General features: G+C 39.3%; 1 protein-coding gene across 1 annotated transcript; it reads right to left on the minus strand.

The window, feature by feature from the left end:
* Window positions 1–6,458: 6,458 nt before the first annotated feature.
* Window positions 6,459–9,476, minus strand: LOC118219951 (homeobox protein six1b). The gene is made up of 2 exons (XM_035403481.1): window positions 8,684–9,476; window positions 6,459–7,287 (listed from the first exon to the last, which is right to left on the minus strand). Exons 1-2 carry the CDS (start codon window positions 9,241–9,243, stop codon window positions 6,993–6,995), a joined length of 855 nt encoding a protein of 284 aa, XP_035259372.1. The 5' UTR covers window positions 9,244–9,476; the 3' UTR covers window positions 6,459–6,992.
* Window positions 9,477–15,158: the final 5,682 nt, after the last annotated feature.

Below are 15,158 nucleotides of genomic sequence, written 5' to 3' on the forward strand. Positions count from 1 at the left end.
CACCCTAGTTTTAGGGTGGGTTCCAGCCCAGACCCACAGGTAAAACAGGTGAACAGTAACAGTAAAATACACCTTCCCTCCAGTTAGCGCACTGCAGTACAGTCACCCTATAGTGTGAAGAATAGTCTTCCAAGAACATTAAAAAGCATTCATTCTACAGGGAATCACTCATAACACCTTATCTTAACACTAAATTCATATGTGAGTGCGTTTTCAAGCAGCTTGTGGTGTCTTTCTGTAGGATCATCAAAGGTATCATCAGAGGACCCCACACTATCCCACATTCATAAACAATCAAGTAATAGTGCTGTGTAAGACCACAAGAAAAATTCTATGTTATTGTTTGTGTTACTTTCATTGACGATAAGCTTTTCTAAGCATATTTCATATCATTAGAAGCCTGTATGGAACATGCAGAGGATTTGGGGTTCTTATGCAAATGCATCCCTGTTTCGCAAGCTCACAGTATCGGTGGAGAGGAGTGCAGAAGGCGCTGTTCTAAAAGGGAGAAGAAAGCCAGATCTGCTGCCTGCTGGGGCTGGACTTTTGTTCTGGGAGTATAAGCACCGGTGGAACAATGGCCTCCGAAACCTCTTGTGCTGTGATACGCGCGCGGCGTCTGCCTGCCTCCAGGGTCCACAGCGGCCCGTAGCGTTGTCAGGCCCATACATCACCGGTAACCGAATCTCCTCGCAGGCCCCAGTCCCTGTGCCCGGCCTGAAAAGATCCTTTTGTCCCCCCCCCCCCCCACTCCTCGCTGGATCCCAGGCTGTGAATTCCTGGGCTGGTTTCACATGATGCTCGCCCTGCCTAGCGTGAAAGGCAACCTGCCCAGGTACCGGCGAAAGCCCCGTTCTGGGATCCCACGCGGTCCCTGCAGCCTCGGTCACTGTCTCCAGGGGAAAAAAGCAAACTTCCACGTCTCCCACCTGCACTTGAGTAATAATTGAATTTACAACCAGACTCTCGCCAGCCCCATTTAAAAAATTCAAATTGCCTGCTCTTGTATTTTCTGCTCTGTGCACGTTCCCCTTGAAACGGATGGCAAAAGCCCTTAATGACCAATACTGGGATTGCAACCCATTCCATTTGAGTTTAATATACAAATCAAACACAAGCTCGCTCCTAATATGTGCTGGTACATTTTGTCCTTTATGTATGGAGGCTGATATCTGCATTATTACCTTTGAATTACCTTTCCAGAACGTTTCTTTTTTGACACCATAGAAAATGAGCTGAAACTATATTCAAAGAGGTTTCCTCATAATTTATCACCTCTTGATCCATTCTCAAGAAGAATGTTGGTTATTAAATAAAAATTGATTCATCCAATATTTGTCACATATGTTCTACATAGTCCCCCATTTTAGGGGACCAATAGTAATTTAATAAATTAACATAATCTTAAGTAAAGTCCTCACATTTAGCACTTGGTGGCAAGTCCTTTGCATTCGATTACTTCCTGAAGCCTGCAACCCATAGACTTTACCAGATGCTGGGTATCTTCCCTGGTAATGATCTGTGAGGCCATTTTCAGTTCCATTTTTTTTTTGGGGGGGGGGGGTGGCTTTTGCTATCAGTTTTGTCTTCAGCAAAGAAAATGCATTTGATTCAGGTCGGGTGATTGACTTGGCCAGTCAAGAACTTGGGATCATTGTCCTGCTGCAAGGTGAAGCGCTGTCCAATGAGTTTTTCAGCATTTGGTTGGATCTCAGCAGATTATTTGTTTCTAAGCACTTAGAACTCATCCTGCTGCTGTTGTGCACAGTCGCATCATCAAGGAAGGCAAGTTGGCCAACTCCAGTGGCAGCCATACATGCCCACGCCATGACGCTAGTGCTACCATTCTTCACATATTAGCCGATATGCTTTCGATCATTTTGATCAATTTTTGTTTCTTAACAATGTACCAAACAATTGATTTTGATGCACTCAATGTCTCTGTGTCTGATTGATTTATTCATTTTTCAGCCTCATGGTGTCCTGCTTTACTGACATTAACACTTTGGTGGAAAAAAACAGCAAGACTCCAAATGCAAATGCCACACCTAGAATAAACTCAATACCTGTTTTTTGCTTTCTTATGCATGAAGTAATGATACAGCAACACACAGTTGGCCAAGAAACAGCTGAGCAGCTAATCGTCCAATTAATTTTTGGCCCCCTGAAATGGTGAAGCTATGCATTAAAAGGGCTGTTATTTCTACATGGGTCACATGATATGGATGTAAATGCTCTCAAATTAAAGCTGACAGTCTGCACTTTCACCTCATATTGTTTTACTTCAAACCCAATGGGCTGGAGTACAGAGCCAAAACAACAAAAAATGTTTCACCGTCCAAATACTTAGGAACTGTCTGCGCTATGCACACACACACACACACACACACACACAAACACACACACACAGACAGGTGACAAATTAAAGTAAAAACCAACATAAAGTGTCTTAGTAAGGTGTTGGGCCACCACAAGCCACCAGAACAGTTTCAATGCGCCACAGTATAGATCCTACAAGTCTCTGGAACTCTACTGGAGGGATGGAACACCTTTCTTCCAAAAGATATTCCCTCACTTGGTGTTTTGATTATGGGGGTGGAGAGCACTATCTGACACATCGGTCCAAATTCCCCTATAGTTGTTCAATTAGGTTGAGACCTGGTGACTGTGAAGGCCATAGCATATGATTCACATCATTTTCACAATCCTCAAACCATTCAGTGACCCCTCATGCCCAGTGGATGGGGGCATTGTCATCCTGGAAAAGACCACTCCTATTCAGATAGAAATGTTTCATAATAGGATAAAGGTGATCACTCAGACTCACTGTTTGACATGCTCTGTCACCCGAGGAAGCATTGCTTTCAGGTTTTACCTAACATATCACACTAATGCTCATGCATCACAGTCATCGAATGTGTGCTTTTGACCATGATTTCTGACCCTATTTACTGATACCTTCCCGATAGAACTAAAAGCAGATATTTCTCCAGTCACTGTTCTATTGAAACGCTAGCCAGTTCAGCAGTCTTTGTGACTGAAGCTCCTGGCACTCGTGCCCCAATAATGAACCCTCTTTCACAGTCACTTAGATCTTTTCCTCTTGCCACCTTGATCCAAAATCAAGGTCAACTGGGCCTGGGCCATACATACCACAGAGCATGACAGGATGTGAATTGCTTAATTGTATCATGCAGTACACCGGTATGGAAGCATCTTCATTTGTTATGTTGTTCCACTCATTTATTCAGATTTTTCCTTTAATCTGTCACCTGTTCTGTTTATATATATATATGTGTGTGTGTGTGTGAGAGAGAGAGAGAGAGAGAGAGAGAGAGAGAATCTATGCTCTAAAATTCTATATTACAAAAATCATATTCGCAAAAATAACAGCATGATAAGTGTTGAAGGACTGCTGTGGTCTGTCATCGACTGATACCACATAGAACACTAACATGAACTTCTCAGCAAGCGTTCGGGTGCGAATTTCATCGCCAAAGCCAGGCATTTCATGCTGTTTTTAGTAGCTTTCTCTAAATTGATAGGAAAGCCAAAAGCGTGTACTAAGATGCATCTATAGATATCATCCAAGAATAACTGAAACACTGAAAATCTTTAAAATGGCATTATATGTATTTTTTAAACGTGTGCTTATTCGTAGCCTAATTGTGATCTTTAAAATTGTAATATAGACACATTCTTTAAAAAAATAATTATGTTGACTAACTACAGTAGAATGACTGCATGAACACTACACTTTGTTTTTCCATTGTGCGTATTTCATCCCAAAATACAGTTTTAGAGCTTTGCACGCTATAATAACAAAACCGTCAGATGGGCTCGCGAAAAAATACCTTCCATGCTAGGACTCAGAATGTAACTTTTGCGCCATTTTCCTGTTGTAATATGGTTTTCTTGTAACGATAAACTGGTATGTCCTATGTCCAAAATAACAAGAGGACGGCAGGTTCATCATTTCAGAGTTAAACTATATTCACTTAAACAACAACAGGCTACAGGCGTATTGATATGCTCTTAAATTACGCATATAGCGTGGCCAGGTCGATAAAAGGCCTTTGTGCCTTTGTGCATCTCCTTTATTCATTAGTCGCAAAGAAAATATCTGTTCTAGACAAATCACACATTATCACAATAGCAATATTATTTAAATATCACACGCATAACGAGCTTCAGCTTGGCACAGTAGTCTAATCAATTTGGACAACGACGCAAGGGAGAAAAACCACTACCAAGAAGTGCCAGTTCTTTATTTGAACAGGTTAGTGATCTGAATACATTGGTGCATTTGAATGATAAAAAAGAAAAATATGCTATCACAAACGCCACAGGACATTTAAGCATGCCTAGGCAGCTGTATAGCCAAATACTAATTGTAACCACGAATGATAAATATATTTTTCTCGGAGAAACATTTTGACCACCGCGTTTGGTGCACTGATTGGTACAGTATCATGTGATAAATGTCTCGAGGTTAAAGACTGCTGGAAGGTGACTTGTATTGGCGCGCACTGGCTCAACAAGCTCCGCAATCAGACTCTAATACGCGAAGCAACTGGTTCAGATTAGGCGCAGGAAATCCTCTGTGCACTCTGTTCAAAACAATTTACCCTGACACAAGGAGGAGCTCCAAATAGTCCAAATAGTCTTTCACCCCAACATAAAAAGTAGCAACACACGAAGCAGAATGTTTTCTTTGCACGATCATTCGTTTATCGATAATTATGAACATCAGTCTATATCTTTTGGACAGATTAAGCTATACCATCATAAGTATTTACCAATTGAAGTTCTTGGCCAAGAACACAAATGCTGTTCCAACATCGGCAATAATAATAATAAAAATAATAATAATAATTGCCTACTAGAATTAGTAGTAGTAGTAGTAGTAGTAGTAGTAGCAGTAGTAGTGGTCGTAGCAGCAGCAGCAACAACAGCAGTTGTCGTAAAAAGTAAAAAACAGAAGAGATGTTCTAGACCCGTTCATGACCCGTCTATAAATCATGTCATTTGTCAGTGTGTTAAAAGTAGGCTACTCGTTATTAATTCAAAATTATGCACCAATGTTTTCCACAGGTTTTTTTCCTATGGCGTTTTTCCCACTAATGTTAAAAAATATGCAAAATTCAAGCTAATATATGAAGACAAATAGGCTTGTTGAATTCAAATAGTACAGTGCTTACTATCGTTTTAAAGAAGACCAAATCAATCCGACGTATTTCCTTGCAAAATTATTGTTTGTATGTGCAAATGGTTTTAACATACTCCCCGCGTAGTTCATAAATCTGAATTACACAAATGAAATGCAATATTTCGCGAATAGCCCAATATCTGCGCTGTCTGTTGAAACAAAGTAATGAATGAGCCGAAGTGAGCGCGCCTCCTGCAGATGGTGTCATTTCTCTATGGCCCAGAACCGACAGAACAAACACTGAAAGAGCACAAAGTAAACAGGGAAGCATAGACCTAATGATCCACAGCGCTCACAAAGGACGGAGCGTTGTCCCGCTCTCTCTCATGAGAGAGAACCAGGCTTGGCCATGGGCAAAACGCGACTGACAGTTTAAATAGCACTTAACTTTGTTAAGCTGAATTGTCTATTTGTTTTAAGCGTGTCGTGAATAACTAATGAAATAATTATTATTTTGTTGACGAGAGGCTGCTAGGCTGTTGTCATTTCAAACGTCACATGCTGGGTCGTGACTATAACTGTTTTTATTGCGAATTATTTTAGGCCATGTCGCTCTTAACAGAGTTGAACCCTGAGCGTTAAACTTGACCACGGCCCAGAAATTAGACTACTCTAACGCCCTTTGGGAAAATAGCATCATAAGGACCAATCACGGGGAAAAAAACTTGCATCCGTTTTACTGACGCATGGTATTTTTATGTTTCATGAGATGTAAACAAAGATGATGCTATATTAAAAACTTTGTCGATTATCTTTGTCCTAATATATATATTTTTTGGAGTTTACTGAATTTCTTAAAATTTAATTTGCTTTCGCAGTTTTCATTTTAACTGCATTTGTTATAGGCTATTTTGAATTTAGCACTATGTGCTACTTACTATAAAGTCCAGAGAACCAACCCATATTGGATTATAGTCATTTTTATACATTATTTTCCAAAATATCTAATCGCGTATTGTACTGCTGTTTTTAAGAAAAGGCCGCAGTATAAACACATATTTACAAAACAATAGCCAGTTTCCTATCTCACGTTTTAAACGTATATTCAAAAATGTTCAATTCCATTCCACGTGTATTATCCCTAAAGTGACAAGGTATCAATAAAATGCGTTAAAATTATATTTGTATCAATCAATCGATCGCGCTTAGCTTATTATAAATAATAGCTAGCGATGTTTTTTGGTGATCGTGCCCTTGGCTGAGATTTGTGTATACAATAGGCTACAAATAACACACACCAAACAAACCCTTCGCCTTTCGTCATGTTTATTGGAAACTAGCTGAAGCCGATACACTAATCTTGTGAAGAAAATGTGAAATTGTGGGTTGTGGGGACGGTACCTCTATCCCAGTTTCCATAGCAAAGGTTTCCTAAAAAAAAATTCAACTCTGAACAAAAACAAAAAAGTATTCATAAATTAAGCAAAATGGCAAACCCAGCCAAGTGTTCCGTTGTGTTTAGAGTTCATGAGAACCATGAAAGCGTTGCCTTAAATGGGAGCTACAGTTTATACTATGGGACAGGAAGGGAAACACATCCCGAGTCCGGACAAGAGCCTTTATCAAAACTGTGTTTTGCGGGAACCATTTGACCAATTTAACGACTTGACAAACGTCAGTCAATTTATTAAGTACCACGGTTTGCTACTATTTCACATCAGAAAACTCAGGGATGTTAGAATTTTTATATTTATATAATATATATTTTATATACATTGAAAGTGTCGGATCTCAGTCTCTGTCTTACATTAAAAAAATAAAAATGAAATAAAATCTTAAGTGTTTAGGAACCGAGATCCACAAGGCTAGAAGTTAACGGTCCCAACAACGAATCTTGGAGCTGGTGCGGGTGTCCTTGGATGCTGTGTACCGACTGTGCGGCGCTGAGGCCTGCCAGAGGGTAAGAAGAGCCGCCGGGGTGAGTCATGTTTCCTTGCAGAAGAAGCACGGAGTTCTGGTCGGGGCTTTGCGGTGGAGAGAACTCGTCATCCGAACTGGACATCAGGGACTTGCCGCCATCGAGAGGAGACAGTTGATTCTGTTTGTTGTTGCCGGAATTGTTGTTTTCGCTGTTTTCTCTGTAAGTAAGTAAATAATAATAATAAAAATAATAATAACCCACATTTAATTAAAACGTTTATGAACGTTGTCAATGAAATGTATCTATGCGAGATTACCGATAAATAATTGCAGTTTCTGAATGAGGCTGCACATGTGGTAGCCTTCATTATAAAATAATACACATGATAAAATCTAGGCCTTGCCTGTTCAGTTCTCAAACTTGTGAACTGTGTACAATAATAGATAAACACTGACAGGGCTTCGTTACAAAGGCCTCTAATATATTGTTGGATTTGCATATGTTATCCGTCTGTATCTGTGCATAATAAGGGTTTGCAGAAATCATATACTGGTCAATCATTGTTTTCAATTTTATTTTAAAATTCTCAGATGCAAATGCAATCTGGTTGCCGAGTCGATTGATCTGCATAACTCCCTTATTTGCCACTTCGCTGTCAGTTGCAATTTTTTTGTCTGTTTAATGTTGTCAGGGGACGGCTATTTAAACACATATGGGACCTCGTTTTCACTTTTAAAATAAAGTATTCCTTCGTCTTCTTGACATTGTAATAAAATAGGAATGTTTTAGATGCGTAGGGCCACAAACATGTCCAGTGTAACTTTAATTAATGGCTGGACACGTGCATTCTCCTTTACCGTAGACAAAATGAATAAATCTGTTCGAGAGACCGTAGTCTATTTCCAGTTTTAAACAATTGCCCAACAGATCATTAAGGTTGTAATGCATTTATTGGTTTATTATTGCAATATCGTCGAAGATAGATTTTATTTTCTCCTATAAGAAGATGTCTGTGAGATTATATTTCAAGGATGTAATTATTTCGACATTTTAAAGGACTTTTTAAAATTAATACAATTTGGTTCAAAACAATTAATGAAATTTTGTTCACCACATTGATTTCTTGTATGTATATATACCCTTTTAAAAGCTTCAAAATGCATCAGCTTACTTGGATAGTCGTCGTAAAAACTATTTATCTAAATGTACTCCACACAGCAAAAGTTGTGTTCAGTGTTGTATACCTCTAATAGAGTAAATCTTACTCTGACATTTGAGCCCATGTGGATTCATATAAATTACGTATTTTCAACACTACAATATATTGCATGTTAACTATTTTAATATAGTCAATATTGTTCTGTTCGTGGTTCCTATATAGATACAATGTATATTGAATCTTTATATATACATACAACCTTATTTCATATTTTACAACGGAACATTCGTCGTGAGTCAACGTATTGTATCGTTTTATGGAAAGGCTACGTGATCAGGAAAATATTATTGTAAAACGACACTTTTAAGCGCCATGTTATTATATACAGTTCGACATGCAAATGAAATTTCTTCGACTGCCTGTATTTTTCGAAAAGTAGTAATAAAAGGAATACCTTTCTTTGGCTTCGGCAGCTCGGTCTCTCTGTCTTCTGTTTTTAAACCAGTTACTGACTTGCGTGGTGGTCAGTCCGGTGGCCTCCGCCAGTTCTCTTTTCTCCCTGGGGGAAGGATAAGGGTTATGGGTGTACCACTCCCTTAGAACTCCCCTTGACTTCTCCTTAAAACAGTAACTAGTCTCCTCGCCGTCCCAGATCGTGCGGGGCAGAGGAAATTTCCTCCGGACTCTGTATTTCCCCACCGCGCCGAGTGGTCTTCCCCTCAGTTTCTCAGCCTCCACGTAGTGCGCCTTGAGCCACAGTTGCTGGAGCTTCGGGTGATTGTGCGGGGAGAACTGGTGGCTCTCGAGGATCTTGTAGAGTTCTCTGAAGTTCCCTCGGTGGAAAGCCACCACCGCCTTAGCTTTCAGCACGCTTTCATTCTTGTGGAGGTGGTCGCAGGCTGGAAGAGACCACAGAAAGCGGCCCAGCCTTTCTAGATTTCCCCCTTGTTGCAGCACCTCGCATACGCACGCCACTTGCTCCTGCGTAAACCCGAAGGAAGGCAACATTGACATAATGTCTGTAGGATAGGTTTTATTCCCCACACCAAAACCGATATCCTTTTACAGCTGGTAGGTATTTGCGTCTTCGCGAGGTTGGTTGTTGTTTAAGAAAGTTTCACAGCAATCCGAGTCGGTGTTATCCACTTCTGATGTGCACCGGAGTTTTGGATGTTGATTGTTGGGACAATTTGTTCCTGTTCAAGTTATGTCAGGCTTAAAGAGCGCTACGCGGCCCGCTGATTGGTTCTCCGTCCGCCCTATACCCTGGCAGCAGAGCAGAACAAAGTTTGCAGCTCCGTTTCCTCCCTAGAGGACGTCAGGGCTGAAACTGGACCCCCTTCTCCAGTATTACCTGAGGGAGAGGGGCACCTCGATACTAATCAATTATTACAGACTTTTAAAGCCATTTTCATTGAGATCCAAGCACAGACTCACTCGTTTTGGTGAGGTTTTATTTAATCACGCCAATTCTTCCCGTGAATTATTAATGAATCGATAAACAACCCAAGCAATTTATTACATTTTAATACATTATTAATAATAACTTACGATACAATTTCAGACGCACCCACACAGAAAACTGAACGCATGTTTTCATTCATGCATTTCTTACTCGCTGCTCAGTTTTGCTTGTATGATATAATAGCTTGAAACTGTAGCTGGATTGTGCAGGGTGTTTATATTGTTTCCTGCTCAGAAGAGGTTCAGATATTCAGATGCGAGGGACAAGCGCAGGCTAGAGTGTGTATTCGCGAAGGGTGCACCTGATCGAAGGGCAGCGGCAGGTAATTTTTGTTAAATAGCTTCTGGTGCAGTTCCTAGTTGCTAAGATTAAGATAATGAACGTGTTAAGAATCTAAAATTCTTTACATTTAGTGACAGGCGTGCGTTTAAGGGCTCACTTAGAACAATACACACTCTATCATCAGAGATTACCTATTGTCAGCAATTTGATTCTGGGGTGATAGCACAGCTCTCCGAGTTAATTGCGTCTTTGTTAATATATGCTGTGGATTTGTTCATTTGAATGCATAATCCCTGTATTTCCAGAACACACATTCCAAAGCACACAAACAATAGGATCGTGGGAGAGAGCACGATGGATTGAAGATAGACGGCTTCTTAAACGCAAGTGAGGACACATTTTTTACGAGATGAGTTTATGGCAGCTCATTATTTTTTTTACCCGCCATGCACGCGAGATTGCGAAAGACCAGTAAATACTGCACTTGGGATTTTAAGAGGGTGAAAAATAGCAATAACTATGGTACATGGTGCTTAAGATCCATATGCTATGTTTGTAACCATATATCTAAATATTTCACTTTTTGCAAAGCCTTATATTGGTGAAACATCATATGCACCGAGCCGAAGCAGCATGTGACTGAAATACAAATCAAAACATTTTTCACAATTACACCGCAAAATTCCCCAAATATGATGAAAATGTAGCAACCAAGAAGAGATTCGTTTGAGGTCATGATGACAAGTACAGCTATACTTGATGGTCCTGCCGACTGTATTGTGTATTTCAAGGCAGTTGTTGGTTCATCCAAAAGCTCGGTTTTTTTTTTTTTTGTGGGGCGGGGGGGGGGGGGGGGGGGGGGGGAGTTTACCTGAAGCGTTTGTATCATGTAATTGCTGAAATAAAAGCGTAGGGGTTTTTAATGTTGATTTTTGAGTATGAGGACAAACAGCTGCATGTAGAAGTTTTCCAGACATTATGCGAATTATTGCAAGCAAGGCATCTAAACATTCCACTTGCAAATCTGAAATAACGTATTAGCATATATTTAAGTTCACAGTGCTTTTTATATAGGGGTCCTGTTTATATCGGGTTAAAGAATATCTGTTTTATCCGCTAAAAACGGTTTCACTGATTTTTCTCTCTTACCCTTTTCTTTCTCTATACAGTGAAACCTAAAACCGGTCCATTAGTAAATGAGTTCTGTGTTTCGCAAGCTCTTTGCAGCCCAGCCGCTGTTTTAAAGAATAGATCACATTTCTTTATCTTCATCTAGATCTGCAACGTGATACCAGGGCAACACGACGCACACAGCCACTCACACAGAATGGGTTTTCTTCTTTATAAAATGATTTTCGCTCAGAAATTGAACATATGCACAATTTTTACTCTTTTAGAATAAAAATAATTTAGATGTACACCTATTTCGCATTCTTGGTCTTTATATGAAAATAAACCCGTTTTAACGGGTTTTGAACAATCCTGCCACAGGCACCTGTAAAAACAAACCTTGTCAGTGCCTCGAGAGACTTTGACACGAGGAGGTTCCTGAAAGCTATCCCGTTTTGTCTGTCTTTGAGGATAATACAGTACATTCACCTCCTACATGTCCAGAACAGATAACTGACGTAGGTTCCACTCGTCAGAAGAAACAATGTATACATTTCGTACGTGCTTGTGTTTACTGAAGCTTAGAATAATTAGCTTGCCGAAAACGAAACACACACTTGTGGTATGATTGAATATACAGACCTTCAGAGGAAACAATTATGTTTATATGCATTTATAGGGCCATGTTTTTATGATAATTGTGGAAATGTATAATCGGACCATAATGTGTTTTTTATTTATGTTAGTGCGTACTTCAGTTATTTATATGTATTAACTAAATGCGAAAATCTCAGGGAACTGAATTAAAAAGTGATTTGGCTATATGTAGCTATTATCAGTGATTATTTCAATTTGGAAGCGTATTCTTCACTATTTCTACCTGTACAATTGCTTCGGTTTAGTTGCAAAACTAGAAAAAACTAGAAATTGGACTTATTAACGTATTAATTTATTATTCATAACTTAAACATGAGTGAAAAATGTCATTGTTATGTCCCTTTTCATCTTCATTTGAGTACCAAATGCGACCACTTACTGATGATATTTGAATTAAAGACATTTTATTATGTGGATATTGTAGAGGTTTGTTTTAACGAGCTCAATGAACTTCACATTTATTGAACGAAAGATAGATATAATTTACAAGTGAGATCAGAAATAGTTCCTAAAATATTAAAACACAGCACTGGAAACGAAATGGCAGATGTCGCACAATGAAACTTAATGTTTCATTCCAAGAGAGCATAAGAAAATGCAGTTCCAGGCTTCATATTGAATTCTTTCAGGAGATCCTTCCATCGTTGAGAGAGTAGAGGGAGATTGCTGAACACACGCGGGCATTTATGTAGCCTGTTTTGCTTTGGAAGCATATAAAATGGGTGGGGCGAGGATCCTACAAGTTTATTTCAGTGTATTTAAAATTGTGCCAATGTTTGAATGCAAACTAAGCCCCAAACAAAGGTCATTCTAATTGAAAATGGAAAAGTGAACGGAGGTTAGCGAGGCTTGGTCGCCGAACCATTATAGCACGGGCCGCTCAGGCCTCCTAATCAATTCTAATGCAATACCAATTGGGGTGTCTGATGAGCAGCTCTCGGGTTTCTGTAATGTCTCTACCACATTGCGCCGCGCCTCCTCCTTTAACCCGAGAAGCCGAGGGGACGTGCCCATTCTCAGGTCATGATTATTTCAAGATGTGGACGCTTTCTGCCTCTGGGCGACGACTGGCGAGGTCTTTGCTACTGCTCACTTCTAAGGCGGATGGGCCGAGGAATAGAAAAGAAAAGAAGAAATAACCACAAATACATAAGAAACACTCCATAAATGAGTATCACCATTATCTTACTTTGCCGGCTCACGAGTCTCTCTCCATATAGTCTTATATACACGTGTATGTCTTTTTTATGTGGGCTAATTACGAAATGTATATTGTCATTTTGTAGTAAGCAAGACTAAGGAAGCTCAAGAAACAAAGCAATCATTTGTGTTAAATCAAAACGACGATGTCAGCTGTTCACATCAACAGTACAGGCACTATACAAATATTTAAATATATGTGAACCGTATAGGCCTTGCCATTTGTAAGACTTTCCATCTGGTAATATAGTAATGCTTTCACAAAACGGCTTATTTACAGGAGTAGGGTTGTACAGGCAACATAAAATGCTCCCCGTTCAGGCAGCAGAATAACGCTTCTAAAAAGCGCGTTTTCCTGACAGAACAAAATAACTGTTTGACAGCATATCAGCCCTTGTTTCTGTTATCGTTTAAGCAACGACTCAAATCAATAAACAAATGCAAGAATATGTAATAAAATAAAAACACATAGCCAGCAAATCAGACATATGTACCTACATATGTCTTTAATTACCACGACTAAAATGGCTACTGCATTGGTATTATGGCAGATATATTGCCTGTAGTGAGTATAGGCTAGATATATTTTCAAATTCTGCGTAATTCACTTTCTAAATATGAACTCAGAGAAATATAAATGATATACATTATATTAGCCTACCTATTGAACTTGCCTGTGGCGTAAGGATATGGCATGATATTTATCTTATCAACTTTACTCTTTGTACGCCTACTTGAGTTCTATCATATTGATATAAGAAAGCATTAGCTACAAAACGTCTAAAGTGCAGTGCTTAGAATGCGAAGGGTCTCGGAGAGCTCGTAACACAACAAACAATTGACTTAAACAAGTTATATGCAATCGGAGATGCGATTATCAGCTTAACATAATTTCCTGTCACGTTTAAAAATTAGGTATTGGTTAAGAGCACTGCGTTATTTCCCCCATTTAAAAATCGTTAATATTTATAACGATTGCTCTTTTTACTGGCAAGGCCATTGATGCGGATCATTCCAAGTCTTTTACATCAGCAGGCAAGTGCTTGATGTGGCCGTTATGGGAAATGTAATTAAAGCAAGTAAATATGTAAAATGTTAAAGATTTTTGTTGATAATGAAATATGTTCTCTATATCGAAACTTTGTGTAGGCCTATACTGATGTGACCTTATATTTATTATTAATAATTATTTTTTTGAATGAAATACCCTGTGATATTTTTTTATTCGAATTATAGGCTAATCTTCTAATGCACGTATATCTTCACAAATGCTGTCAACTCGACTTTGCGCATACTCTGCAGATCAGCGTAAGTACCTGAATAAAGTGCTCTATGAATATCGCAGACACGAACAGGTTTGAGGTGTTTATTAGCTTGGACGTATTAACCCATGCTGTTACAGCGCACTGTGGTTTGACAGGGAGAGGGCGCCAGTTAAAAACAAACTACATTGTTTCCATAATGCATCGGCTGAAATATGGAGGCGACGCGCTTATTATTCTACTTGTGGATAATAATGTCAGTTAAACATTTACCTAATTTTAAATGACCTAAGTACAATAACAATAACGTTATTATTATTATTATTATTATTATTATTATTATTAACCTTGGGCTACAGGATACATAGGCCTATAGAATACCCAGGAAATACAATATTTAATGTGATTTTCTGATGTTTTAAAATATTTTAATATTAATATTTTAATGTTAATATAAAAATAATTTTTACAGACGCGCGCACGCACTCGCGCACACTTGATTTGATTAAATATTTGTGTATTAAACTAAAGTCTACTGACCGGTACAAAAAAGGGGGGTGGGGGTTGTCGGACAGGTGGCTTTTGGCATGGCGAAAGAAACTGTCAAGCTCAAATGGCTTTCAGACAAAGTAAAACTCCTCAATAGTCATCTGAGAATCTTATCTGTGTCGCTCCTGTTACAAAGTGGGGTTCTGTTCGGGAAATACCATTTGTCCAGCGTGGTGTGGAGATGGAGCGGCTTCCCAGCTGTTCCTTCTCCCTCTTCCTCCAGCTCTCCCATTTCAAGGGAGAACAACAGGCGTGAGAGAGCTCTCTCTCTCTCTCTCTCTCTCTCTCTCTCTTTCTCTCATGTACACACGAGTGAACTGGTTGTTTTGTATAGGCCTCGTGGTCTCGTCTTTTCGTGCTATAAGCGAAAATGTTATTTTCCAGGTTGAACCCCCATTTCATTT

This window comes from Anguilla anguilla, chromosome 1 (assembly GCF_013347855.1).
Source record: "Anguilla anguilla isolate fAngAng1 chromosome 1, fAngAng1.pri, whole genome shotgun sequence".
NCBI classification, from domain to species: Eukaryota; Metazoa; Chordata; class Actinopteri; order Anguilliformes; family Anguillidae; genus Anguilla; species Anguilla anguilla.

What these genes read in the sequence shown, in the direction of transcription:
- LOC118219951 (XM_035403481.1), bottom strand. Translation starts at nt 9,243, where the DNA reads ATGTCAATGTTGCCTTCCTTCGGGTTTACGCAGGAGCAAGTGGCGTGC. An exon ending in GCTGCCGAAGCCAAAGAAAG is followed by an intron (nt 7,288 to 8,683) that starts GTATTCCTTTTA and finishes ACTTACTTACAG; the next exon opens with AGAAAACAGCGAAAACAACA.